Source organism: Toxotes jaculatrix, chromosome 6, assembly GCF_017976425.1.
Source record: "Toxotes jaculatrix isolate fToxJac2 chromosome 6, fToxJac2.pri, whole genome shotgun sequence".
NCBI classification, from domain to species: Eukaryota; Metazoa; Chordata; class Actinopteri; family Toxotidae; genus Toxotes; species Toxotes jaculatrix.
The window spans coordinates 29,091,120-29,116,768 of NC_054399.1; the positions used below are offsets into that span (position 1 = coordinate 29,091,120).

At 44.6% G+C, this 25,649-nt stretch overlaps 1 protein-coding gene across 1 annotated transcript; it reads left to right on the forward strand.

Annotated features, from left to right (window-relative positions):
- On the forward strand, positions 1–25,649 carry arhgap39 (Rho GTPase activating protein 39). Its single transcript, XM_041039487.1, has 11 exons — positions 1–11; positions 613–1,050; positions 11,455–12,748; positions 15,874–16,038; positions 17,426–17,611; positions 20,364–20,577; positions 21,762–21,835; positions 23,378–23,577; positions 24,844–24,935; positions 25,087–25,256; positions 25,455–25,649. The coding sequence occupies exons 1-11, from the start codon at positions 1–3 to the stop codon at positions 25,647–25,649; spliced, it is 3,039 nt and encodes a 1,012-aa protein (XP_040895421.1).

Sequence of the window (25,649 nt, forward strand, 5' to 3'; positions counted from 1 at the left end):
ATGCTCGGCTGGTAAAAAGAAAGCATATCAGAAGCCTAACTGAAATTAGAGCACATCCCATATATCCATGTAGTTGGATTAAAAGGATAATCACATTATGGTATTTACAGGGGCTCTGCCTTAATGGCATTGTTGCCTTAATTATATTATAGTTTTGACAGATGGGAACATTTTAAAAGCCAGTTTGTTGTCTGAAGGAGGGGGCGTACAGACACACTGCATTGGCAGTGTTCTTGTCAAGCATTTCCTAGAGTCAATATTTTATTTTTTTTTTGATGTTTTTACATTTTAAATAGTCTGTTTCTCTTGTTCTGTCGTTTCTCTTATTCGTGATTTCAGTAATTTGATTAGCAATAAAAAAAAAAAAAAACGATGCATCTCTTTTAAATTCAGAAGATGTCATGTTGCAGCTAAAATGTCAAATCTAAAGTGGTTCTTCTTATTTTTCATGTTATGACCCTTGTTTTGTGCTGAGCGGTCACTTTCAGAACGCAGTGAGCTGCTGTCAGTAGCTGGTGCAGGCAGAGTTGGACCTCCTGTCGTCAGAGGTCACATTCAGTCTATTTCACGGTCAGTTTGCTGAAAGTCTCACTATGAACTTTGTCGCTGCAGGTTGGAGTGGGTGGAGATCATCGAGCCGCGCACGCGGGAGCGCATGTACGCCAACCTGCTGACGGGTGAGTGCGTCTGGGACCCTCCACAGGGCGTTCGCATCAAGCGGACCGGCGAGAACCAGTGGTGGGAGCTGTTTGACCCTAACACCTCACGCTTCTACTATTACAACGCCTCCACCCAGCGCACAGTGTGGCACCGGCCCCAGGCCTGCGACATCATCCCCCTGGCCAAGCTGCAGACTCTGAAGCAGCACACCGATGTCACCAACCCTCGTCCTGCGGGAGGAGGAGGCAGTGGAGGAGGAGGAGGAGGAGGGAGAGCGTCGGCTGACAACAGCCCAGGACGGAACAGCGGCGTCAGCCGAGAGGGAAGCACTTCCTCCTCCCTCGACCAGGAGCTGTCTGAAAAGCAGGGCAACAGAGAGGAGGCAGACAGGTAAGGCTGCTGGTCTCTTGGTGAGTCACCCGACGGGGGCGGGCGGAAAAAGAAAGCTGCCAAACAGACAGGATTAATTCAGTAGAAACATTAAGAAGGAAACCACTGATTTAACATGTGTTGTTGTACAAAGTCTTTGTCGGCTCCAGAGGGAGCTGCTCAAAGTCTGGTAGATCGCCCCAGGTGATGTAGGCTGCCAGGTTTGATAAGGAAAAAGAGTCAAAGGACTAAACTTGACGATCTCATAATTATTTTTAAATGATCCTGCTCCCAGTCTAAGCTATTCAACAGTGTGAAGAAATCTGTATTGTTTGTAAAATACTTAGCACGCATGAAATAACACACAAAGCCAATTGTACAATATAGACCTTACAGGAGTCAGAAGGCAGAAGGCTGTGTTTCTCAGAGGAAAAGTAGATTTCAGTATTTATAGCAAGCGGTATTCAAGCAAAAAAAAAGAAATAAAAAAAAAATTCACATGATTGGCTGTCTGTTGCTTATACAAGATTATCGTCCAATGGAAAACTGCAAGACCCTAGAAAGAGTCAAGGTCAACATCAGCATCACCCTTTATGCCTCAAGAGACCACAGCCAACAAATCACAAGCACAAGATGTCAGTCCTCCAGGCTCTTTCTCAGGAGCGTGCTGCATACAGAGTGAATAAATGATAAACTTTCATACTTCAGGCTAATTTACTTTCACAAATGTTTCCCTATAGACCAAAGAGAAAACTCTCATATTTCCTCGTACCCGCTCCCACAGTATGAAGAGACATGTTTGAGATGAAATGTTGTGTTAAGTTGCTCTCAGGCCGTGAGTTGATGTTTATTTATTTATCTATTTGTGCTATTTCCCCATTGTGGGACTATTAAAGGTTTATCTTATCTTATCTTATCTTATCTTATCTTATCTTATCTTATCTTATCTTATCTTATATTAGTAACAGCTTAGCAGCCAATCAGAAGCCAGTCAAAAGACTGACAAAACAAAACAGCAAAGGGGGGAGGGGGAGGACAAGGATGAGAGTGAAGGGGAGAAATGGGTTCACACCATAATTCACATTTCCTCACACAGAGTGTGTTGGTCCTCTCTGATGACATAAAGTGAGAGGCATAAATCCACTTTAAATAAGCCCAGTTTACACAGCACCTGTAGTTTTCCTGTAAAGGTCAGAGCCCGACTGGATTCTGATCAGTGTGTCACTTCCTCTCCATCTCTTCGTCTTATCATCCCATCCCTTCCTCTCTGTTTCCGTTACTGTCCATTAATTTCCTCCTCTCTCACCTTCGGAGCCTCTCACCTCTTTTACACTCAGCTTGTCCCTCTCTCTCACCCTCAGCATCCTATCACCCCCACCCCCACCCCCACCCCCTCCGTCTAACCAGTCTTGGTTTGCTGGTTTGCTGTAATCTGCTGCAGTCTGCAGTGATTGGTGGATATGGCTGGCTGGGGTCACAGTGTCCTGTAAATGTCTTCTCTACTTCAGCAGGAGGACACACGCACACTCACACACACACATGCACACGCAGAGTACACAGTGTGTGAGCGCCCTAGCTGTTCTAGCCAGTGATTCACATTGTGTACACTCAGAGGAACAGCAAATCACTGCTGTTAGAGACAATTACTGCCTCGGTCTGTGTATAGCTCAAGGAGAACAACATGTATGGTGATGCAGATTTTATTAACAGCCCCTGTAACCTGCTGACCAGCTGATGCCTTTGTAGTCTTGCGAGTAGAGGGAATGAGAAGCTGTTCAGTGAATGGCATGGGTTAGATGTTGATGTTTTTTTTGTCAAATTTTGGTCTGACGGTGGTGAGAGGTCAGAGGTCACCAGAAACATTAGAAGTCCAAGCCTCTGGGGACCATGAATATCCAAACTAAATCTCACTAGTTGCTGTGGTTAAAAGTGAAGGATGAATAGAGACGCTTCCTGTCGTGTTCGGTCTTTGTTGACACCATCAGAGAAGTGATATGTCAGTTACGTGTTTGTAATTAAGATGGTTGTTTGTGGTTGTACTGGGCTGCACAGTATAGGAAATGCACTTTAAGCCATTATTTGGTCAGTGGATCTGTTTTGATTATTGAAGGGAGGAAGAGCTGCAGGTGACAGGCACTTAATGTGGTTTGTTCAAAACATGATCAGCTCATTGAACCAAGCTATGCTCGCTACTGAAAAACATTAGCACTGTGCCAGCACAGACTGAGTGAAAAAACTGCATTAGAAACACTTTCAGTGACGTCGTACACACACTGGACTCGATGGTGATGGTCAGTTGGTTCACGTGTCCATTCATCGGTTCAGAGCAGCCAGATCTGAATCTGCACAGCCATCAACTCAGATACTATCTGTTCATAATAAAGATTGAAAGCAGAATCAGATGACATGATCTTCTCTTTTCATATTGGTTCACCACCAGCATTTAGTTACAGCAAGTAGCAGCCCAGCAGTCTGTTTAGTGCGGCTGAGTGTCAGGCTGAAGACGGTCTCTGGAGAGAGTGGATGCTGTTAAAGAGAGCAGGACAGGCAGTTTGTCATAGACCACACAGCTTCCTCTCTGACAGATGGGAACTATCGACCTCTACGCAGCTCTACCCCCCCCCCCCCCCCCCCCCCCCCTCCCCCCACACACACACACACACACACACACACACCTAGGATCCCATTAAAGGAGGGAGTGAAGGAGGGACAAATGGAGAGAGAGTAGGCAGAGAGAAAGGGGGAGAGTTGGGAAGGACTGGAGAGGACAGAGGACAGAGATCAGGATGAAGAACAGAGAAGAGGATAGATAATCTCTTATAGTCTGAGTCTGAGTATTTTTGGACTGCCAGTACTCTGACATAGCCAGAGTATATCTGAGGCCTTCCTGTGCAGGGATACTTTAAATTAATCTCTTACCTTTACTGTTATTTATGCAGCTGTTTTCCCTGACCTCATTACAGGAACTAATCTATGCTTTCTTTTGGTTTTTATTAAAGGCTTTCCTCTACAGGCCACCTCAGCCTGGAGCGGTCCTGAGAACTTGTTCTCGACTCTTCTCCTCTCTTAAAAATCAAAGACAAAAATCAGCCCTGTGTTAAAACAATGCAAGGGACTGCAGTCCAGTTTAACTTGTGTTTTGTCGCAGTGGTTGCGAGTTAAACCTTAGAAACGTGTGCTTCCATGTATTTGATGGGCCACCTTGCTGGGTTTACGTTGCGTTCCAGAAAAAGGTGAACTAGGTTAAACTGTATTACTGGATGTTCCTGAGTCGGCAGTGTAATGAGGCCAATCAAATGCACGAGGAGCTGCATTTTTTTTCATGCAGTCTGAAAGCTGCCTTTGCCAAACAGCCTATTTCCAAAGGTGAACATGCCTTTTCTGCTTGGTTAAGCCGAGAGCTGAGTCCCTGCTTAGTTCATTTTCAGATGGAGGTGGACTCAGGCTTCACTAAAAGAAAAGGGATCAGCAGCAAAACTTTTCATGTCAACATAACTTACACAACTGTTTACCAAAAACAAAACTGAGTCAGCCCACCCACTAAATGCAGTAGCCAGTGGCAACAGCCATAAAACAAAGATGAGTCAACCTCATATTTCTCTTCCTGTGTAACCAAATGTTTCTATGTTCATGGCACAAAGCTATGCTCCATCATGGTTTATCATGTAAAGTAACTGACCACAGTCCTCTGTCCAGAGAGGGTCATACATAAAACCTTAATCATGTTCAACACACAATGTTGCAATTGCAAACATCCTAATAGTAATTTGCACACTGCAAGAACACCCAAACCACTGTAATTATCAAAGTATATTCTGTACCAGACTCAGCAGCTATGAAGCAGCACCGTGTGTGTGTGTGTGTGTGTGTGTGTGTGTGTGTGTGTGCACAGTGCCTAGTAAACAACACATGAGCTGAGCTCAGGCAGCCACACAGTGAACTGAAAGAGGCAGCTGAACAACAGACCTGCTGTAGCTACAGCAAACATGAATGGAATCTATGCAAAGAGTCACTGGAAATTGTGAAGTAGCCAGAGAAAATGCTGAATTGACAAAGAGCACAATATTCTACAAATTCAGCTCAGAAACGTAAACCACTGAATTATTGCAAGGCCAACTCCAACTACAGAGGACTGACGGTCTCAGTGTGCGTCACACAAAGTGTCTGCAGCACTGAAACCCTCCTTTCCAAAACAGCCAAATGTGAAAGACGGGGAGAGAGGTGTGAAAGATGGGAGAGTTTTACTTCTCACTAAAGCCATGCAACAACTTCTGTCACTTGATGTGTGTCAGCCCAGTGTAACACCATGAATGGCTTCCAGGAGCCCGTGTTTGAAAGTGTTTGCCATTAAACCCATTTTTGTGGTGTGTTACGTTGAGACTACAAAGACACACAAAGGACAGACTTTGTGGGGGCTCCTTATCCCACCTTCCAGTGTAAACATCAGAATGGGTATGGGTGCTTACCCATACCCCACTGAAGCCTTACAGGTCCCATATTTCAACACATAGTTATGCACCATTTATGTGTGTCTATTAAACACTTCTCTAATGGTGTTAACAAAAAAAATATGGTGTTGATTTGATTTTCCCTCCCTTTTTATTCAGAGGGCTTCTTTCTGTCCCAGCCACACAGTCAGATTTTGCTAGGTGGAAGTAACTGCCTCCTATTCGTCAGCAAACGCTTTGGCCAGGGAACAAGGTCTAATGGATTCTTAAGAATACATTTAGAAACGTTAGGAAATGGGTGGGTTGGAGATGGGGTGGTAATATTGCTATTAGTGTCACTACAGTCAGCAAAATATATCTACACAAAATTCAGGGACTTGAATGACTGCACAATTTATTCTTATCTCAAAATGTGGATCAGCACAGCTCCGTCCACTCTGACAGCAGCCACACGGCCACTCCCTCCCTCTCATTCAGCGCTGTCAAAACCCATTTTTACAATATGGGACCTTTAACTGCTGACATTAAGTCACTCATACAGAATGCACAACATAAGAAGTGAAGAAAACACTCTTGATGCTCCAGCAAGCCATAACTCCAACTGATACTTTCACCTGAGTATCTGGAACGGCAGTAGTCAGATCAGATTAGCATGCAATGTGTAGTGTGGAGGTGAGAGGTGAGAGGAGTCAGGAGCTTAAAAGGCTGGAAGGAACCAGCTTTTAATAAACTAACTGGTCTAGCCACTTCAAATGTTAATGGTTTACGAAAACCATCAAAAGGAATGAGGTACCTTTCAGTCTGAAGTCAGTCAGTCAGATGGGTGGGTGCGCAACGTCTTCTGCTGTTAAACTACTCAAAGCAGAGGTGTTATTACATTAGTGAATAAGCAGTGGGGGGGGAATTCTTATTATTCTGGCTCATGTCCAAGGGAAAATATTAATATTAGCAAATGTCCCAAATGCTGTCGTTCCTATGTTCTATGCTAATTTTAAAAGTAAACTGACTGTGGGCAGTTATCCAGTTATCTTGGCTGTGGATATGAGTATGATTATGGAGGCAGTTTTTGATACAGATGCCCCCCCAGTAAGTCTAGACTTCAGAAATCCCTATGGTCTGTCCTGGGTCTTATGGATATGCAGGATCTTGTTCTGTCTTACTCTGGGAAGATTATCCTTTTTTTTCAGCAGTTCATGGTGTGTTCACGGGGACTGATTATTTTTTGTATTTCTAAATAAATAGATTTACAATGACTTTGACCATTAGCAACATGCTAGTATCAGATCATCCGCTGAAAGAATAAAGAAATATCCATGATGGAGATTAAATTTCTCCCTCCCGCAAGATGATGCCTTTAAAGCCGTGTTGAAGACTCAGATTCATCAAATGCTGCGTCTGCCGCATCAGAAGACGCAGCTTAAAGCTGCAATTCAGTTTTCATCTTATAAGAAAATCATAACCTGAGGAAGCCTGCAGATTTAGAGAAAAGGATGGAAGAGGTTCAAGAAAAGCTAAAACAAAATGTCTCCCCACATAATGAAGCTGGTCACACAGCTAAAATATGAGGATAATGAGATACTTCCACAGAGGGTAGAATTTGGACAGTTCGGAGTCAGTGAGTATTTCAGATCGGGGAACAAGGGAAACTGGGAAACTTTTGATTTGTTACATTAAACAACAGGAATCCACAGCCACAATAACAGCTGTCCAGTTAAAAAATGTTATATGGAGCTGTCTGTCTTGCACAAAGGATGAAATTTGTGGCAGGACTAGACCTCCTAACTTTGAAAGCAGATCAGCGCAAGACCCTTGATGCCCTGATCACGGCTGAAGAAATAACAGAGGTGATTAGAATGGACTTCCCTGATGTCCCGATGGTGAATTCTTCAAGCATTTTCCAAATGAGCTCACTCCTCTTCTGCTACAAATGTATAATGAGGCATTCAGAAGAGGAAAGTTGCCCCTCCTCGGTTTATCTCAGGCTCTGATAGAATAATAAACCTGAAAAACGACCTCCTATTGCCCCAAATCATTATTTTAAGCTGGGTCCTTCCAGTTGCCCCATGAGGGAATTAAATACTCTGTTTCCCAGGCAACTAAGGGACATAGATTTTGACCCACTTCTAAACAAAATAAACACAGATATGGAGAGATGGTCTCTACTTTATCTCTCACTGTGGGATGAAGTTAATATCATAAAGATGAATTGTGCTCTCATGGTGAATTATCTCCTTCAGTCTCCCACGGATTAGTCCTATTAAATACTTTGGTATACTGTGTAACAACTTTTTCTGGAACAAAAGGCTAGATCTGCTATTTTATTGTCATGGGTTTAACCTCAGGCTCCTGTCACACTGGGCATTTATTCCTGAAAGAGCTCCCCTGTGGTTTACAATAGAACAGCCAGTGTTGCAGCTCTTTACCCCCATTATTATTCTTATCTGCCAGAATGCCACCGAATGCCCAAACCCAGCCCATCATGTCTGACTTAAAGGGAATCAGGAGTGTCTCATATATATCAAATCAACCCATACTGAAAAGTCTTTCCTCTGGTGTATGGGACAATCCCAACCTCTTTGTAGGCAAATCCTCAGTTACATGGAGGGAGTGGGTGAATATTGTGGTTAAAATGAGTTTGAGTTATCTACAGCCTTTGGTGGTGTGGAAGTACAGCTGTCTTTACAGAAGTAAACTCTCTGTGAACGCCTGGTTAATAAATCTTTAATCCAGTGAATGAGGCTAAAACGTTCACCCCTTTCCTCGTCCAAATGCACAGAAATTACAAATTGGCATTGTCACTTCCTCCTCCTGCATCAGGCCCTTACCTGCCCCCTCTGTGGACACTGGCATGAAGCTACTTTTGTCCTCACACCTTTGATCGTGTATGCGTTCTTGCTTTTGTGCATCCACACCTATGCATGTGTGTGTGTGTGTGTGTGTGTGTAGTGAGAGGCCTGGTGGCACAGCTGCACACTGTCAGTCCAGATGGCTGTGAGATCTGCTCTCACCCATTCTTTATTGGATCTGGTTCTATGTGAAATGTCTACCAACGCTACACCCCCCCCCCCCCCCCCCCCACAGAAAAAAAACACACACACACACAAGCAGCAGCAGCAGCAATTAGTGATCATGGTCCACGTGTAAACACACAATGTTCTGTGGCAGGTTGAAGCTTCTGAAAAGGTAAAGAGACCAGATGACAACCTGGATGAGCTTTAGATCATTACAGCCACCGAAGTAACACACAGCATGTAACGAGCAACCATTTATATTGATATAAAAAGTGCATATCAGTGAATCGCTGTGAATTGCTACAGCATACCTGACCTTGAAGACTGTTGGGATGATTTCCAGCGGTGGCGGTTCACAGTCTGGTGGCCTCGCCTTCATTTCACCCTTCATGGCCTCGTGTGCTTGGCAGTGGTTTTAAGGTTTAAGTCAAGCCACCTCTTTTTAGCTTTGACATACGCAGTTTTGTCTTGGTGCAGCATTATCCACGACCTCTGAGCCATCACAGTCCTGATACCAGGTCGACAAGCACCACGTAAAGTGATTAGGACTTTACAGAAAGTGCTATTCAATAACTTTCTGATGATTAATCAGACCGTGTTTCCTTGCAGAGGAGCGATAGTAACACAAAGAGGGAATTTTAAACTAAAAATAATTTTGGAAGACGCCCACTCTGTGTTTCTGAGACTGCTGAAGCCTCACATGAGCTTCAGCTGAGCTTTAGAGTGTACAGAACAGAATGAGGACTGTGGAGGACTTAGTCCACGTCTAAGTGATGTCTCTAAGAAGAGGGACGGCTTTACGGCCAGTATTTAGACGAGGAATCGCTACAGTGACTAATAATTCAATATATAAATAAAAACCGTCATTTTTAGGGGACAAATCGCTTTCAAATTTTTAATTTTTAATTTATAAACATCAGGCAGATAAAACAGACAACTAAAAAAGCTCATGTGATCAACCGACAAACTAGTATGGCTTAGGTGAAAGGCAGTCCTGTTAGTGACCCACAGTGCGAGTACTCACTACTTCACCAAACTTCCAAATGAACTTTGCTGTGCCGATGATCCTGGTTTGGTTTAATGTCCAGGTTAAACAGCTGTGTGTGACTAATGGTGGAAACAGGTATTTATTACCATTTCAATTTATGAAACACAACATATGAACACATTTATCAAACTATATGCAACTTTTGACTTCTCTGCATGTGTTTTGAATCTTGGATGTAGTTTGTTGTATCTGTCCATGATTCTCACAGCAACCACAGCTGACTTACTTAGATGGATTTGCTGATGCCCTGTTGTGCTGTGGTAAGCGTATTGTCTCATTTGCTGGGATCATTTTTTGCTGCTCTGTCTCCTCACACTTCATTTTGTTGTATTCTTCATCCACAGTGGCAAACTAGCTGCTGTAGTTCAGCTCGAGCACTCGTGGCTCTCTCCTTCTTTCCGTGACTTTCTCGCTAATCCCTCACTTCTTTACACGTTAGTCAGATCTGCTTGGTCTGCTGTTTGATCCATCAAGTCCCTGATCTTTTAACAATGTTACAAGGAAAGAAGACAGATCATTGATCATATCTTATTGGTGAATTATCCGAATCATCATCATCTACAGGCTGAAGTTGCTGTCAGATAAAGTTGAATGACAAAGTATTGGCACAATCGACATGTGCATACCTCAGTGAACTGTCTCAGACACTGGAAGCTGACTGAGCAACAGAAATGAGATGCTGATTGAAGAAAAATTGAGAGGTTGGCGCTGCAGTGAACGAGCCAGATGGACCCAGATTGGACGAGGCAGGGAATGTGTAAATTGATTTGAAGGTCAAATGATCATGAATAATTTAAGGATAAGTAGAGAAAGAACAACTTTCTCTCTGTGGTTAGATCTAGCAGACAGAGAGGGAAAAGTCTGGCAGATAGAAAAAAGAGGAATGGGTGGACACATGATGGAGAGAGAGAGAAGCTTTAGAGCGGAGAGGTGGATGGACTGAAGAAGAAAGAGAAGGAAAGTGGGTTAGAGCTGGAGTGTGGAGCATGTAGCGACAGATGCCAGCACAGCCCCGTAATGCTTAATCTCGCCCTCTTTGTTTCCCTCTCTCTCGCTCACATATGCATATTAATATCCACAAGTATACAAACACTTACACTGCCACTAATGAGCGCTGGCCCGGGGGACCAGTGTGTGGAAGTATTTGGAAATGGAGGGTGGCCAATGCTGCAATCGATTTCACACTTCCCTCCCTGTGGCCCAGTTCACCTCTTGTTCCTCATCCCACACCGCTCTCCCTCTCCCTCCTCCTTCTCCTTCCTGTTGTCTGACAAACAAGCAGAATGTGAGGGCCCACTCACTGAGAGGAATGACTGAGTGAACTGAATGTGAACGGATGAAGTAAAGGGCTGTTGTTGCCAGAGGCTGCTGTCGGGTGGACATTAGCTGTGAAAAAGCTGTGTGTTATCCCTAAGTTTCTATAATACAGCAGAGCACATTTAAAGGTGCTATAGTATTTACTATTGCTACATAGCTAACGTTAGCATGAACAGCTATTAACTCACCAGTGTATAAGCAACTTGCAAGCAACATAAAAGTTAAAGTTGACCTGCTCTGGATGTGTCTGCTGGGGACAAGAACTCTGTAGCAGTTGCAATTATCATTACAACTTTTACAAAGTGCATTGAAGCAGCTCAGTATTAAAATACATCCATGTCTTTACCTTCTGAAGATTACAGTAAGTCCTGACCCCAGGTGGTATAAACCCTGCTTTACCATACTGTCTGCGGAGATCTACTGTTTTCACTTAGCTAGCTGTGTCTGCTTTATGTCTGACTTATTTTTATTGTTTACGATTTCGATTTACACTGTATATATTTATATTGGGGAAATTAGTAACAAAAATGAGTAAGTGTGTGACAGCTCTTTATCACAACTCTCCATTAACCCATAATCCAATCTCCTCTCCTCTCCTCAGGACCTCTCCCTTCAGGTGGAACACTGGTACGAAAGAGCGAATGCTGATCAAGGTGACAGACAGAGAACCCAGCTTCTTGGCCCATCAGGGAAATGGTTACTCCCCCTGTGACCCCCCCACCCCTGGTGCTCCTTCTGGAGGGGGCACCACCTCACGAACCCGGCGTTCTTCCGGAGGAAACGTGCCCTCAGAACCCGACGGCTCCCCCGTTCTCTACGCCGACCGCCGTCAGTCTCCCTTCCTGAAGCGGGCTGAGCTTGGCGGAACCGGTACCCACCGTCGCTCCTCAGCTGACTCCCAGCCTCCCTCGCCCCGTTACGCCTATGAACCGCCACTGTATGAGGAGCCGCCGTCAGAGTACCAGCCCCCTCCCATCTACGAGGAGCCTCCCACTGACATGCAGCTCTCTGACTCCTCTTCCTTCTATGGCACTGGCAAGTCACCAGCTCGCAAGTCTTCAGCCCCCCTCTATCACTCCCCCAAACAGGGCCAGTCTCCCTATGGCCAGCTGGTTCTGACCAGGCAGAAGTGTCCAGAAAAGACCCAGAGTCTTGAGTACAGTCCTGTGGGGAAAGAGTATGTCAAACAGCTGGTGTATGTGGAGCAGTCGTCTTCCAGCCCTCGCTTCAAAACTGCAGACCGCCTGCTGCGCTACGGCACTACGGGGGGCTATGGTGGCTCATATGGGGGGTCCTATACTCTGCAGCACAGCCAGTCTCTTATCAGGGACCCCCGCCTACTGCTGGACTACAGTGGGGAGGGTGGAGAGGGAGGCCAGAGGCTGCTGTATGAGGACTCCATATCCTGGACGTCCAGCCAGACCCATTCCCTCTCCTCCTCCTCTACGGGGGGCCCTGGGGCTTTCTCTCCTGGAGGTAACCGCAAACGCAAGAGTCGCAAGCCATCCCTCCCTCAGGAGCTGGCACGCTGCGGGGGCCCAGAGGGGGAGCTGACAGGCACAGCCTCCGAGGCAATGCTGGCCCAGGCCAGGCTGGCATGGGAGGCTCAGCAGGTGATGAAACAGAGGAGCAGTTGGGACTCGGGGCAGGGAGGGGGGGCGATCCAGGGCGGCAGCTCCAAAGACGGCTATGAGAGTGATGGGGCGATGCCTCTGCCGTTACCGGGGCCGGTGGTGAGGGCATTCAGTGAGGACGAGGCGCTGGCGCAGAGCGACAGCCACCACTGGAAACGCAGCACCTTCGATCGGCTGGGCTTCCCTCAGGCCCTGCTGGAGAAAAGCCTCTCTGTCCAGACCAACCTGGCCTCTCCTGAGCCTTACCTCCACCCGTCACAGGTACTGCTGCACGCTGGGAGTCTTTGTCTGCATTTGAAGGATAATTCCAGTTTATAACAACTTATTTTCATAGCTCGGTTATAATTTCCATCATTATTACTGATAAAAACAAAACGACCAAAAGACCCAAGTTTTGATAAACTGGAGTTTAATATCCATCAGTTAAGCATCACTCCTTATGGGGAAAATATGATTTACTGTAATTCACATAGTTCTCAAATAATCAAAGCACAGTTTGGGTATCCGGTATGAAGTCATCTGATGCTTTGAACAATTTCCACATGTTTCTGCAGATCTGTCACAGCTACAGAATAATTTGTATTAAAAATTGAAAGCAGTTGTTCAGCCACACAGCCTCAGAGCAAAGGTCTTACCTGGAACTACTGCCATCGGTCACAGTGCAGCACACACACACGCACGCACACACACACACACACACACACACACACACACACACACACACACACACTGGTGTAAAGCTGTGGATTTTTCATGTAGTGCTGCTGAGCCTTAGATTGGCTTATATAACAGTCACACTGCAGACACAGACACATGGAACAGACATACATACACACCCAGAACAGGACAGGACAGGACAGGACAAAGGATGAATAAATGTTGTGTAAACACCATCATCCAGCTCAGAGATTAGATTCAAAGCAGGCCTGCCTTTAAATCATACACTTTTCCACGGACGACGTATGTGATTGACCAATTCTAAAAGTTCATTCTTGACCTTGGAAACAGCAGCTGGAAAAACAGTCTCTCCTCAAGTCCATTTAGTGGCTTTTCTAGAAGTTTGTCATATCACATGAACTTCATCAGCTAATAGAAAGGCCCAGTTGTCATGGAAATGTAGATGTTTAGGCTTAGAGTGCTCAGTAAAGATGGCAACTCAAACATCGACATTCCCATGGCAACTGGACAAACTCTATCTACTGAAGGAAGATCTTGTGATACAGGGTGATCGAAAGCTCCAGAACAGCCACTGAATGGACCCTGAGGTGAGATCCATATGTTTTTTGTAGTGAACAGCTGTTGGTGAAGAACAGTTCTGCTTTTATTAAACGAATTCCCTCTGATTCTGTGACAAATACATTGCTTTCCATGTGGCAATAACATGGACTGCATTTTACATTCACCCATTCACACAAACACATTCATACAACACTTTTTCCTACACGTACGGTTCTTTTTACTAACACACTCACACACCAATCATACATCAGGGGCAATTTGGGGTTCACTATCTTGCCCAGGGACTCTTTGACATGCAGACCGAAGGAGCCAGGAGGAGCCGATCGAATCACCCACTGCGGAAAGCTTTTAACGTTTAGTGGTAGAAGCAGGAAGTGTTCAGCTGTAAAGCGTTCACTGAACAGTAAAATAAGGCTGAGATCGGAAAGTTCAAACATGAACTCAGGAGTGAAACTAAACTCCACGATCTGAAAGCACACAGATTCAGTCGGAGGCTACGAAAATACTCAGAGCTGAACGCAGAGGCTTTTAAGTTCTCTGCAACAGAGCACAGACACACATATATGTTAAGTCAATAAAGTTTTGGAGGAGATACAGTTTGTGCCCCCACATGCTGTAGATCCATGAAATACTGCAGGTTCATAGCTCTGGTACCCTGTTTGTTCCAATTCAAGCACTGGACATGGGAATAGCACAGGTCTGTGGGTAGTGTTTGTCCTCATTGGAGTTGAAGTGGTGGACTCCGAGGACGCAGTCGTGTTAAAATGTAGGCCCTATCACGTGTGTGTGCCAGAAATGTGAGATGTGTTCACCCAGGACACATTTGACCTGTATTTATATGCAAGCAGATGAATGTGAGACTTGTTTAAGTGAGATGTAAAGAGGCAGACATGATACGAACACACAAGTGTTGGGTGGTATGACATGTGCCTACATCTGAGTCGTCAGGGGCCCAGAGGAGATCAGAGGAGCACTTACAGGAGCCAAGAGGAAAACAGGCTGTTGCTCTTCAGTCTTTCTCTGCTCCCACTTGTGTTTTTTCTCTTGCTCTCTCTTCCTTTTTAAATTCTGCAATGCAGCGCTTCAGTTTGAAGCTTAGACGACAAGGGGGGGAATCTGCTGAGAAGAATCCACCTTTGAAAGAAGAGAAAGAATAGCAGTGGATAGAAGAGAGGAGAGAGAGAATGGAGGATGTGGTGGGGAAAAATGTAGACGAACCTTTACTCCATAGAAGATTCAAAGACAGCAGACGAAAAATGAATGCAGCAAAAATATAAAGAGCAGGAGTCTATTTTTTTAAATATCTTAACATGTTTGGAAATACACATTCACTTCGTTTTTCCTGTGCTACAGCAGAAGTGTAAAAGCTTTAAACACTTTGTAGTTTGAGGGGGATTGACATGCTGAATCAGTTTCTTAGAGAACAGTCCTCTGCAGCCACTGTGTGGAGCTTCCTGAGGTCTCGTCATCACAGGTTGCCAGGTTTGGTTCTATGATTCCTGTACAGAGACCAAAGTTAAAATAAACACTGCACAGAAATCCTGGCAGTGGCTAAATGGATGGATCAACTGTTGTCCATCCCCCTAAAACCACAAACTGACATTTTTACCCTTCTGTTTGTGTACAGATTAAACGAGAACAAACGAGATACAACTTTGAAGGTGTTGGTAGGTGTGTTTTTTTAACATTGGACAGGGCCATGCTTCATTTTTTCCCCCCCTGCCATGAGCCTTTATGCTAAGCTAGGCTAACCATGTCCTGACTCTAGGACACCAACTATCTCATAAACTAATCTGAGCAGACTGTTATAATTCTTTTTATCTTTTATTAATCCAAACTGTATCTGAAGCAGAGTGGGACATTAAACATGGTAATGTGTCCTGGATAAAACCGTAACCTTGATATCCGTCTTTGAATACGTTTTTCCTGATCCACATCTGTTACTTACACTGAGGAATAAATGGACTCTTTGTTGCACTGAAATAACTTTGTGGATATTGACGTATTAACACGTCAGGATTAATCCCCGGTCAGCTCCCTCTGAGTGCTAAAGGAACTTGCAGCTCTCAGACTGCGCTGACATTTTCTGTCTCCTCTCTCCCCCTCTTGTCTTTCTTTCTTCCTCTCTCTGTGTCTTCACCTGTCAGTCGGAAGACCTCGGAGCCTGTGCCCAGTTTGAGGCCAGTCGAAATGCCAGAAACATGATGCCGAGCACCAGTTGTGGCATTTTCCCAGAATTCACCCTGAGAAAGCCCTCCTCGGAGACCGACATCGAGAACTGGGCGTCCAAGCACTTCAACAAACACACACAGGTACTAAAGAAGATGTGTGTATCTGACTATGATATGTTTGCATGACCTCTGCTTAATATATTGTTTCAGTGATCAGCTGATCACTAATCAGGTCTAGCTACTGAAAATATGCATGTAAATGTAGAAGGAACTTTCTTGACACAGCAGCTGGACAACAAAAATCAGAACACACACAAAGCAGGAGTGGAGCTGCATAAATGATGCATTTACATAAATAGATTTTCTTCTGTATGATGTCCTTTATCTGCCATTGATCTCGTCTGTGATGGTGATCCATGCAGCATGCTCATTGTATGGTTGTGTCACACTGTGATGTGGGAGAGGAGATTTTAATGAATGAATGCGTTATTTGTGGGTTGTGATTACACTGTAAATAAGGAGGTGTGACACATGTCACTCAATCTGCATGATGTGTGCTTCTTAAAGGGGCAGTGGGTAATTAATTTAGGTCAAAGTCTTACAAAATAAACTAAGATTATCAACAGAGAAAGAAATATCAGTCCTGACATTCGGTCAAAGACATCTATGTGCTGCGTTACAGAGATATCTGCTGTTAGCATGCTAACCAGCTAGCCCTGGCCTGTTGCGTCTCTTAATACTGCTTTGTACCTTAAGAGGTGATATAGAGTCACTGTAATGTCCAGTTTGTCTCAGTCCAACATGAGAAGATGAAGAAATAGTACCTGTAGTGGTCTATAAACCTGTGTTGCAGTCTTCCTCTCTCAGAGACATTCCTCCACTCTTTCCTCAAGCTCAGATTCTGGCTCTCTCTCCCTCTCATGTTCCTCCACCTCTCGTGGCTCGTCCTCTAATCCTGCATCCTCCCAGTCTCTCAGAATGGGTAGACTGGGTGTGAAAGCAACCTGCAAATGACAATCAGATTACAAGGTGAACCTGTGTGGAAAAGGTTTGGGAACATGTCAGCAGCCGTCCTATGCTGAGGTTAAGATGTATTTATTTACTGCAGAGGGCCTGTAAAAACCTCATGGACTTTCCTGACGGTCCACCGCTGGGATTTGTCCCGGGGGACCCATTGAGCAGTCTGACTGTGGCACAGGGGACAGGGGAGGGGGGAGGAGGGACCAAAGAGTGCATTCCCTTGTTTCTTACAATAAGGGTGGACACCCCAACATTCTGGTAATATGCTGCCCCCTATTTGTTTGGAGTATAAATTCTACATTTATTTTTAGTCCATAGTCACTGTCAGGCCTTGAAAAAGAAAATGTGTAAATATTATATAAATGTATTATATTAGCTTCTCTTTTTTAGCTAGTTCTGTATACATATCATTCTGTATATATATCGTTCCCTGTTTCTCTGCCACTCCTCTAACCCCCTCTGTTGCTCTCCTCCTGTGTTTCTCTCCATCCCTTGCTTGTTTTCTCAGGGTCTGTTTAGAAGAAAAGTGTCCATCGCCAACATGTTGGCCTGGAGCAGCGAGCCCATCAAGAAGCCAATGATCGTGACTTCAGACCGCACCGTGAAAAAGGAGGCAGTTGACATCTTTAAGCTCATCCAGACCTACATGGGAGACCGTCGCTCCAAGGCTGACCCCATCTCGGTGGCTCTGGAGGTCTGTGGACAGCCTGAATCTCACGGTCTAACCTGGAGGTCTCCCCTCCTCTGATTCATTCACCCACGCATGGCGCAGTTACATTAGGACTCCAAACTTAGATGCTGTGCAGAAGTGTTCTGCAGTGTGTGCATATTACAGACCAAGCTCACTTGACTCTCCTCCTCTCTGCAGTCCTGCTGAAGTGTACAGGAGGCTTCACAGTGTGAAGCTGTCTGTCCTTGTTCACACTGTGACTTTGAGAGGAAGCTGTTAAAACACCAGGGGCCTCATTTATAAAACTGTGTGTAGCATCCGTATCAAGAGTTTACAAAAAAATGGCGTTCATCAGAAAATGATCGAATTTATCAGTCAGTAACTGGTTTTACTGTTGTGGCTGATCAGTGTGTATTGTTCCTGTGGAGAATGGCAGCAGAGAACATCGGAGAGGCTGATGGCTGCAGCAGCTGTTAATGGAGTCAGTACAACTAACAGGACAATTCCTAAAATTTCACAGAGATGTCAGATACCTTAAACGCCTCGCTGCACGCTGCTGTCAGAGTATGGACAGCTGGAGGCACAGGGACACTGAAGCTCACTACACAGATACAGTAGCTGATGAAATCACACACTCAATATATAACAAACAATAAACACACACACACTATTTAACTCCAAAACCCAGCACATAGATGTTTCTCTAACTCTGATGATGATGAAGCCGATGATGAGTTGAGGTGGCGAGCATGTGTGGGATAAGGTGACGGGAGAAAGCGAGTGTGTGTGTGTGGCAGACACAGCAGCAGCTGAAGTGTGTTCTGTGCACTCAGCATGGTCATGAGTTCACTGAAGTGATTTTGCACAATTATTATAAAAACTAATTTAAATTTAAATTTATTCACAGTATTAGAGTTTGTTCAAAATCTACAAGGTCACTGTTCTTCAGTTCTATACAGAAATGTTACAAAGATTTCTGGTGATGATGATTCCTCCAGTTAAGGAGTCAGGATTTTAAGGGTTAATATCAGGGAAAGGTGAGACAGATTTGTCCAGATTCTGTCTCGGATCCTGGTTTGATCCTTGGCGTTTCACCTGTGCTGCAGTGCACTGCACAGCTGACTGTGAGTTGGTGTCATACATCCCAACCGCCTCCTCAGAGCTCTGAGGCTTGGGGAATGTGGTGATGAGCCAGTGACTGGTGCTCAGTAGTTCAGTGGTACCCTAATAAATCACAGACATCAATGGTAAAGCATCGGCTTAGCTTAGGCCTTTAAAATGAAAGGTGCACAAACACATTTAACACCACAGGGCTCAAGGTTTATGATAAAGTGGATATTGGATTAACATTTGATATGAAATGAAGCGAAATGTGAGACAGGAATCTTAATAATAAATCCCTACTGGGCCATTTTTATCATCAGATTTCAGTGTCTCCAAAATGTTCAGACTCTGGGTCAGAGTGTCTGTACAGGTGAATCAAATTTGTTTTTATTATAAATGAGGCCTCTGCGCTTTTTCATGCTTCTCTCTGGTGTTCAGTGAGTGCACTAAAGTCTTCTGGTTGAACAGTAGTACTGTCAAATGTGCCTGGATGAAAGAAAAGTAGTAATAATAGTAACATAAAGACCCAGATATCTGCCAAAAGCAGAGTGACTTACAGTCATCAGTTGGACTGAATCACAACTGTCTGCTGAGTATCTATGTAGACAGAGATCAGCCATAGCAAATTTAAACGCATTCATTGATTTGTGGCCAGAACACAACATTAACACACCATCGCCTTATCCGTTAATGTGGCAAACATGATAGCAAACAGTTTCCTATTTACACATCTGACACAGAGCAACATCATCATTCATTTGGAGCTGTGTTTGTGTCCACCTGATGAATGTAAGTCCATTGTTCCCTGTCTTTTGTCTTTGTTTGGGTCTCTACCAACTCCTGAAGAAAATATCTGGCTCTTCAGCTGCTAAATGCTCCTCTGTGTTCACCAGCTGGTCTGTAAATGTGTTTGTGTGCTGTTTGGTGCCGGGCAGGAAGTAAACAGTGGGTTTATCACTGCTGAAAAACAGGGAACAGGGTTGATGAGAGCACTGAGACTGGACCCAGAACTGTGCTGTTGTGGGCAGTAAAACCAAACAGTAAACTAAAAGAGGCTAAAAGGCTCTGGGGAGCTAAGGGCTAACTGCAGCATTGGTGATGATTCTCTGTGGGTACATGACTATGAGTAACCCCCCTCACATTAGACATTACAATCTGAGCCATGTATAGTATGAAAGTACTGATGAGGGCAACTAGAAAAACAGACCATGACTGTGTGTTTTTCTGACCCCTACTGGCCAAAAATGGGATAATACAGCTACAGCCATTTAAAAAAGAGGACAGTTGATACAGTCTGCACTGAGAAGATGATTGGATGTGACTAACAAGAGGAACAAGTCGTAACACAACCTGCATAGTCAAAGCAGCACATTAACAGAGCAGCAGCAGCAGCTTGAGTCCTGTGTCAGTATGTAGACACAATGTGTTGAGGTGCAGTATTGAGCGTAGGTCACCTACAGCCTGGAAACACATAATAACTGTGGTAACATGTTTACAAAGGAAGAAAACAGATAATGTGCTGAGTCATTGTTACCTATGTGTTACATATGTGTAGTGCGAGTCTTTGTGCAGCTTGTGTAGACGCTTGGAGAGTTTACAGTAGGAGTGTGTCTGTTGTGTCAGATGCTCTTGAGACAGACGACTCACCTGGCTCTCTGCCTGTCTCCGTCAGGTGGTGGTGCGTGGGTGGAGCAACCAGGGTCTGCGTGACGAGCTCTACATCCAGCTATGTCGTCAAACCACAGAGAACTTCCGCTACGACAGCCTGGAGCGAGGCTGGGAGCTGATGGCCATCTGTCTGGCCTTCTTCCCCCCAACACCCCGCTTCCACACCTACCTGGAGGGCTACATCTACCGACACATGGACCCCCTCAACGACACCAAGGGTGAGGGAGCAGCACTCTAACACACGAGCTTCATCAGCAGATGGAGTTTGTTGATCTTGTCCACGCTCTCTTTTCCATTTTTGGGTATAAATATCTGTGGGGGGGGGGGGGGGACAAAAAGTTACGCAAAATGTCGACTCAATTTTGCTCTCTGACAACGTGAACCACTCGTACATGTAAAAGTGAGTCAAGTAATAGACAATGTGCAGGATTCTTTCCTTTTTTTTCCACAGACGGTTTTCCTCTTCAGTTCTTTGTATTAGGTACCGATCTTCTAAATGGTTTGATGCGTTTTTCCGTGACACAGCTGGGCGTTTTTTTGTTTTTTCCTTTTCAGCTGTTCAGTCTCAACCTTTTTGCATGTATCAAATCTTGCTGCCTAGCCACAGCTGGTCAGTACTCCATTCAGATTTTTTCTGATCATTGAATGAATATCACTCTGATATTTTTTGGCATTTAAAATGTCACACCCCATAATCATCAGTGCAGTTCCTTAGATTCTGCATTTCGAAGATGTTTATAAGGCAAAAGATTGGCGAAGACTTTTAGAATGTGGAAGATATTGATCTGACCTGCACTCACAACAGTCTTTGGGGAACTCCAGGATGAAATATCAGATAAGAGGGAAACTGATACTGATATACAAACCAACAGAAATCTTCAGAGCAGTTACTACTCTTATACTGAACAGAAAAATCAATCACCTGTAAACCCAAATCCCATGTAGCATGTCAGCTGCTGTAGAAAGTGTTGAAGGCCAACATACAACATGTCAGCTACAAAAGAACATCCCACAGCCATCATCCATGAGCAAGGGGACACCGTGAGAGACATCAGCATTGGCAGTCTTTCAGTGCATTTTAAAGGTGTTACTAGCTGTACTGGTTCTCCACTCCCCCTGCAGGTGGACAGGATGAATAACAGATCACTCTCATCATCTCCCACAGGTGGCTCAGTGCTAATTTAGGGCAAATGCTTTTTCTGTTGCCCTTGACGAATACTGAGGGAGCTGACCAGTGTTGGCACAGAATAACTCAGACGTTAGACCAGTCCTCTTTCTTTTCCTGCGCTCAGCTGGTTTTAAATACAAAATTAAAGGTTATGAACTTAGATAAACTCAGGACAGAGTGGAGCCGGTTATTGCAACATGTTGACCCATGTTTTTCTTCTCTCACTCTCTCCAGGAGTGGCCATTAGCAGCTATGCTAAATACTGCCACAGGAAACTGACAAAAGCTGCACTGACTGGAGCCAAGAAGGTAAGAACTTTCTGTATTGTTTTGATTTCTCCTTCTTCTTTTAATTCCCAGCAGACCAGGCACAGGAAGTGCATTGCTGCCTCCCGCCAGTTAAAAATAACAGTGTGTTTGGTCTTTGCAAACTGAGATGATGTGTTAATTTGCATATACAGCGAGGAAGTGAGATCCGATCACTGGAGACACATGGAGACACATTAAAACACCAGGTGTGACTGTCGTGCTTAGATCTGTCCACTTGTGATCGGATCACCTGAGACACATTAATGTCTGGTCTTTACAGAAACTGAGTCTCTGTCTGTCTTCGTGATATCATATCTGATCAGGTCAAACTACAAAACTCACTTTCCTTTAAAGAATGTCTGCTCATTTTTATATTTTCTTACTGTCAACAAATCCCATGAAAAGATTTAAATGAGGTTCATCTGTCTCTCAATACTGTCCAGCTTCCCTCAGACAAACTGTAACTCTAGCCCTAACTCTGGTTTTTACTGAAGATGTAAATCTAAAAAAGAAAAAAAAAAACCTCACAAACATATGGTTTCATTTTTTAAAAGCCTCAGTAATTTCCTAAAACAGCTGTTCAGTGTAGCTTTTAGCACATGTTTCTCAGACAGGATGAAGACCGTGCATCTGTTTGGGACTATTTTCACCAGCGGATTAATCCACATTTTGGTGCTCTGGTGAGCCTTTCTGGCAGCAGAACAATGTGTGTGAGATGGAAAAGAAGGAGAATGAGGTCGTATGTCCAGATATCATTTTGTAGTTGTGGAATATGCAAATATACTTTTTTATTTACACGTGCATTTACAAGAGGAGATCAATACTGTATGTACCTATAAAAAATAAATTGTACCTGCTCTGTCTCATGATCCAGTCAGGTCAGACCTCCTGAGCTGATATTTTAAACAGCAGCGTTCTTCCATAGCGCTAACCCTTTCAAAAAAAAGCAATTGCACCATTCAAAGCCAAGTCCCAAAGTTTTAAAGAAATGGAAGAACTTGACTGGCCTTGCAGCGAGCTCTGACAGCCCCATCAACCAGCTTTGGAAAGAACTGGAAAGCCGACTGTATGTTGACCCTCACTAATGCTCTTGTGGCTGAATGGGAACAAATCCCTTGCAGCCTGGTGGAAAGCCTGAGACTAGAGGAGTGGGGGCTGTTATAGCAGCAGATTAATACCCATGGTTTTGGTATTACATGTCACATAAGAGTGTGTGTGCGTGAGAGAGAGTTTTGGCAGGCAGCAGCTTGGCTCAGAGCCTGTGCACCATGTAGTGCCAAAATCTCAGCAGGTCACTAACAGAGATCATTTGTCACTTTCAGGACTCCACAGAGTCTGAGTGGTGTTAACCACGCTAACCTCTAACAGCACATTAACGAGCTGCGTGTCCTGTGGATGGACGGATGCTTTGCTCACTGACAGCTGAATATTCTGACTGCTTTCTGACCCATATCCTTCGAGTACTCGAGCTGCCCTTCATCTGCAGTGCTGTATTAACATTACCTCCTCTCTGTGTGTGTGTGTCTCTCTCTCTCTCTCCAGGGTCTGCAGAAACCCTGTGTGGAGGAGATCAAGCATGCCAGAAATGCCATCTTCAGTCCTTCCATGTTCGGCTCCTCCCTGGAGGAGGTGATGGCGCTCCAGAAGGAGCGGTATCCAGACCGCCAGCTGCCCTGGGTGCAGACTCGCCTCTCTGAAGAGGTTCTGGGGCTCAACGGAGACCAGACAGAAGGCATCTTCAGGTGTGTGAGCAAGGGAGCAGAAGGGACTCAGAACTGGAAAGTAATAACAGCATGAGTGTGAGGACACTCACCTTGAATTCAGACTCCGTAAATCCACAAATAAAAGCTATGTTACATTGTTCAACAGTGCACAAGCATAGAATGACAAGAAAGTTTTCTCAGGGCCATTTTCATATAGAGCAGGGAGGCTGTACTCTTTTTAATATTACCCAACATTCCCCCATGAGCGAGAACTTGGAGACAGTAGGGAGGAAAGAGAAAATATCACTCTGAAAGTTCCACATAGAGATGAATAATTATTATATAACAATAAGACCAATAATGAGACCACTAATAAGGCTATTACTACTAATAATAAGACCAATAACAATGTAGTTGGATCATGGGGGCAGGATGTGGCAGCTTCAGAGGCAGAAATACCTGCAGAGAGTGACAGGAGGAGAGAACAGAGACGAGAAAGCACAAAAGGGAAGTTAGTAACAAGCATTTATGGGATATGAATGTGTACACAGATTGGTGCATCGTTGGAAGTCCTCTGGCAGTCTAGGCCTATAGCAGCTTAACTAGGGGATGGTTCAAGGAAGGCCTGAGCCAGAACTAACTCTATGCTTTATCAAAGAGGAAAGTTTTCAGCCTAATCTTAAACATGGACTTCTGCTCTGTAAACCAGAGTTCTTTGGGCACTGTGAGCTCTTTAAAATATGATTCTGCCCGACCATTTAATGGTTTTGTAGGTGAGGAGCAGGGTTTTAAATTGTATTCTGGGCGATGCTATGAGAGTGATGAGAGAGAACCAAAGCAGTAGGGTTGTGATCCAGACAGATAAACAATGAGCTTGACACAGTATAAAGCTCTGTAAAGCTGAGGGGAGCTGGCTGATAATTCTCTGTAGGTCCATCACTAGCAGAGACACCTGTCACATTGTTTCACACTGTCGTTTGGTAATCTGTTATGATAAAAAGATCGATTACAGCAACTTGAAAGATACTGAATATTGGACTTCATAGCTGGAGGTGCAGTACAAAGAAAATCAGCTGTCCAAAACCTTAATCTGAACTCTGTAGGCAGGTAAACTCATCTTTGTTCTAACTTGGGGAAAGTGTAACGCTCACAGGCTACAGGTTTTCCTGTGGGACAGAAACCACTCAGCTCCTTTATTGTCGGTCGGGTGTATGTGGAAACCAGGGCATAAAGACATACAGAGAACAATGAGAATGAAAGGACAAGAGCCGGAAGTGTAACCATCATGTGACCTTTAACCTCCAGAGTCCCAGGGGACATAGATGAAGTCAATGCCCTCAAGCTGCAAGTGGATCAGTGGAAAATCCCCACAGGACTGGAAGACCCACACATCCCAGGTAAATAAGCACACACTGAGATCACTGCTGGCCTTCTGTGGACCTGGTTCTGGTTCCACACTGTTGTTGTTCAGACAACCTCATTCAATTTGCTTTCACTGAAGTCTCACCCTGTCTCTGTATGTGTGTGTCCTCCTGCGTGTGTGTCCAGCGTCCCTGCTGAAGCTCTGGTACAGGGAGCTGGAGGAGCCTCTGATCCCTCACGAGTTTTACGAGGAGTGTATCAGTCACTATGACAACCCGGAGGCAGCCGTCAACGTGGTGCTGGGTCTGCCACACATCAACAAACTGGTGCTCTGCTACCTCATCCGCTTCCTACAGGTAACACACACAGACAAACACACCTCTCTCTACATGTTTTACTTTAACACATTTTTTCACATACATTTTCTTCTGAGACTCACAGAAACAGAAGTATCAGTCAGGTTTGTTGAACACCATTAAAAAAAGGCTTTAACATGTCTTAAATATGAAGGCAGCCTTTAAAGTACTCTGCTGTGTGTCATGTTGTGTTGGCAGGTATTTGCCCAGCCTGCCAATGTGGCCATCACCAAGATGGATGTGAACAACCTGGCCATGGTCATGGCTCCCAACTGTCTGCGCTGCCAGTCCGACGACCCCAGGGTGATCTTTGAGAACACCCGCAAGGAGATGTCCTTCATCCGGGTGCTCATCCAGCGGCTGGACACCAGCTTCATGGATGGAATCCTATAG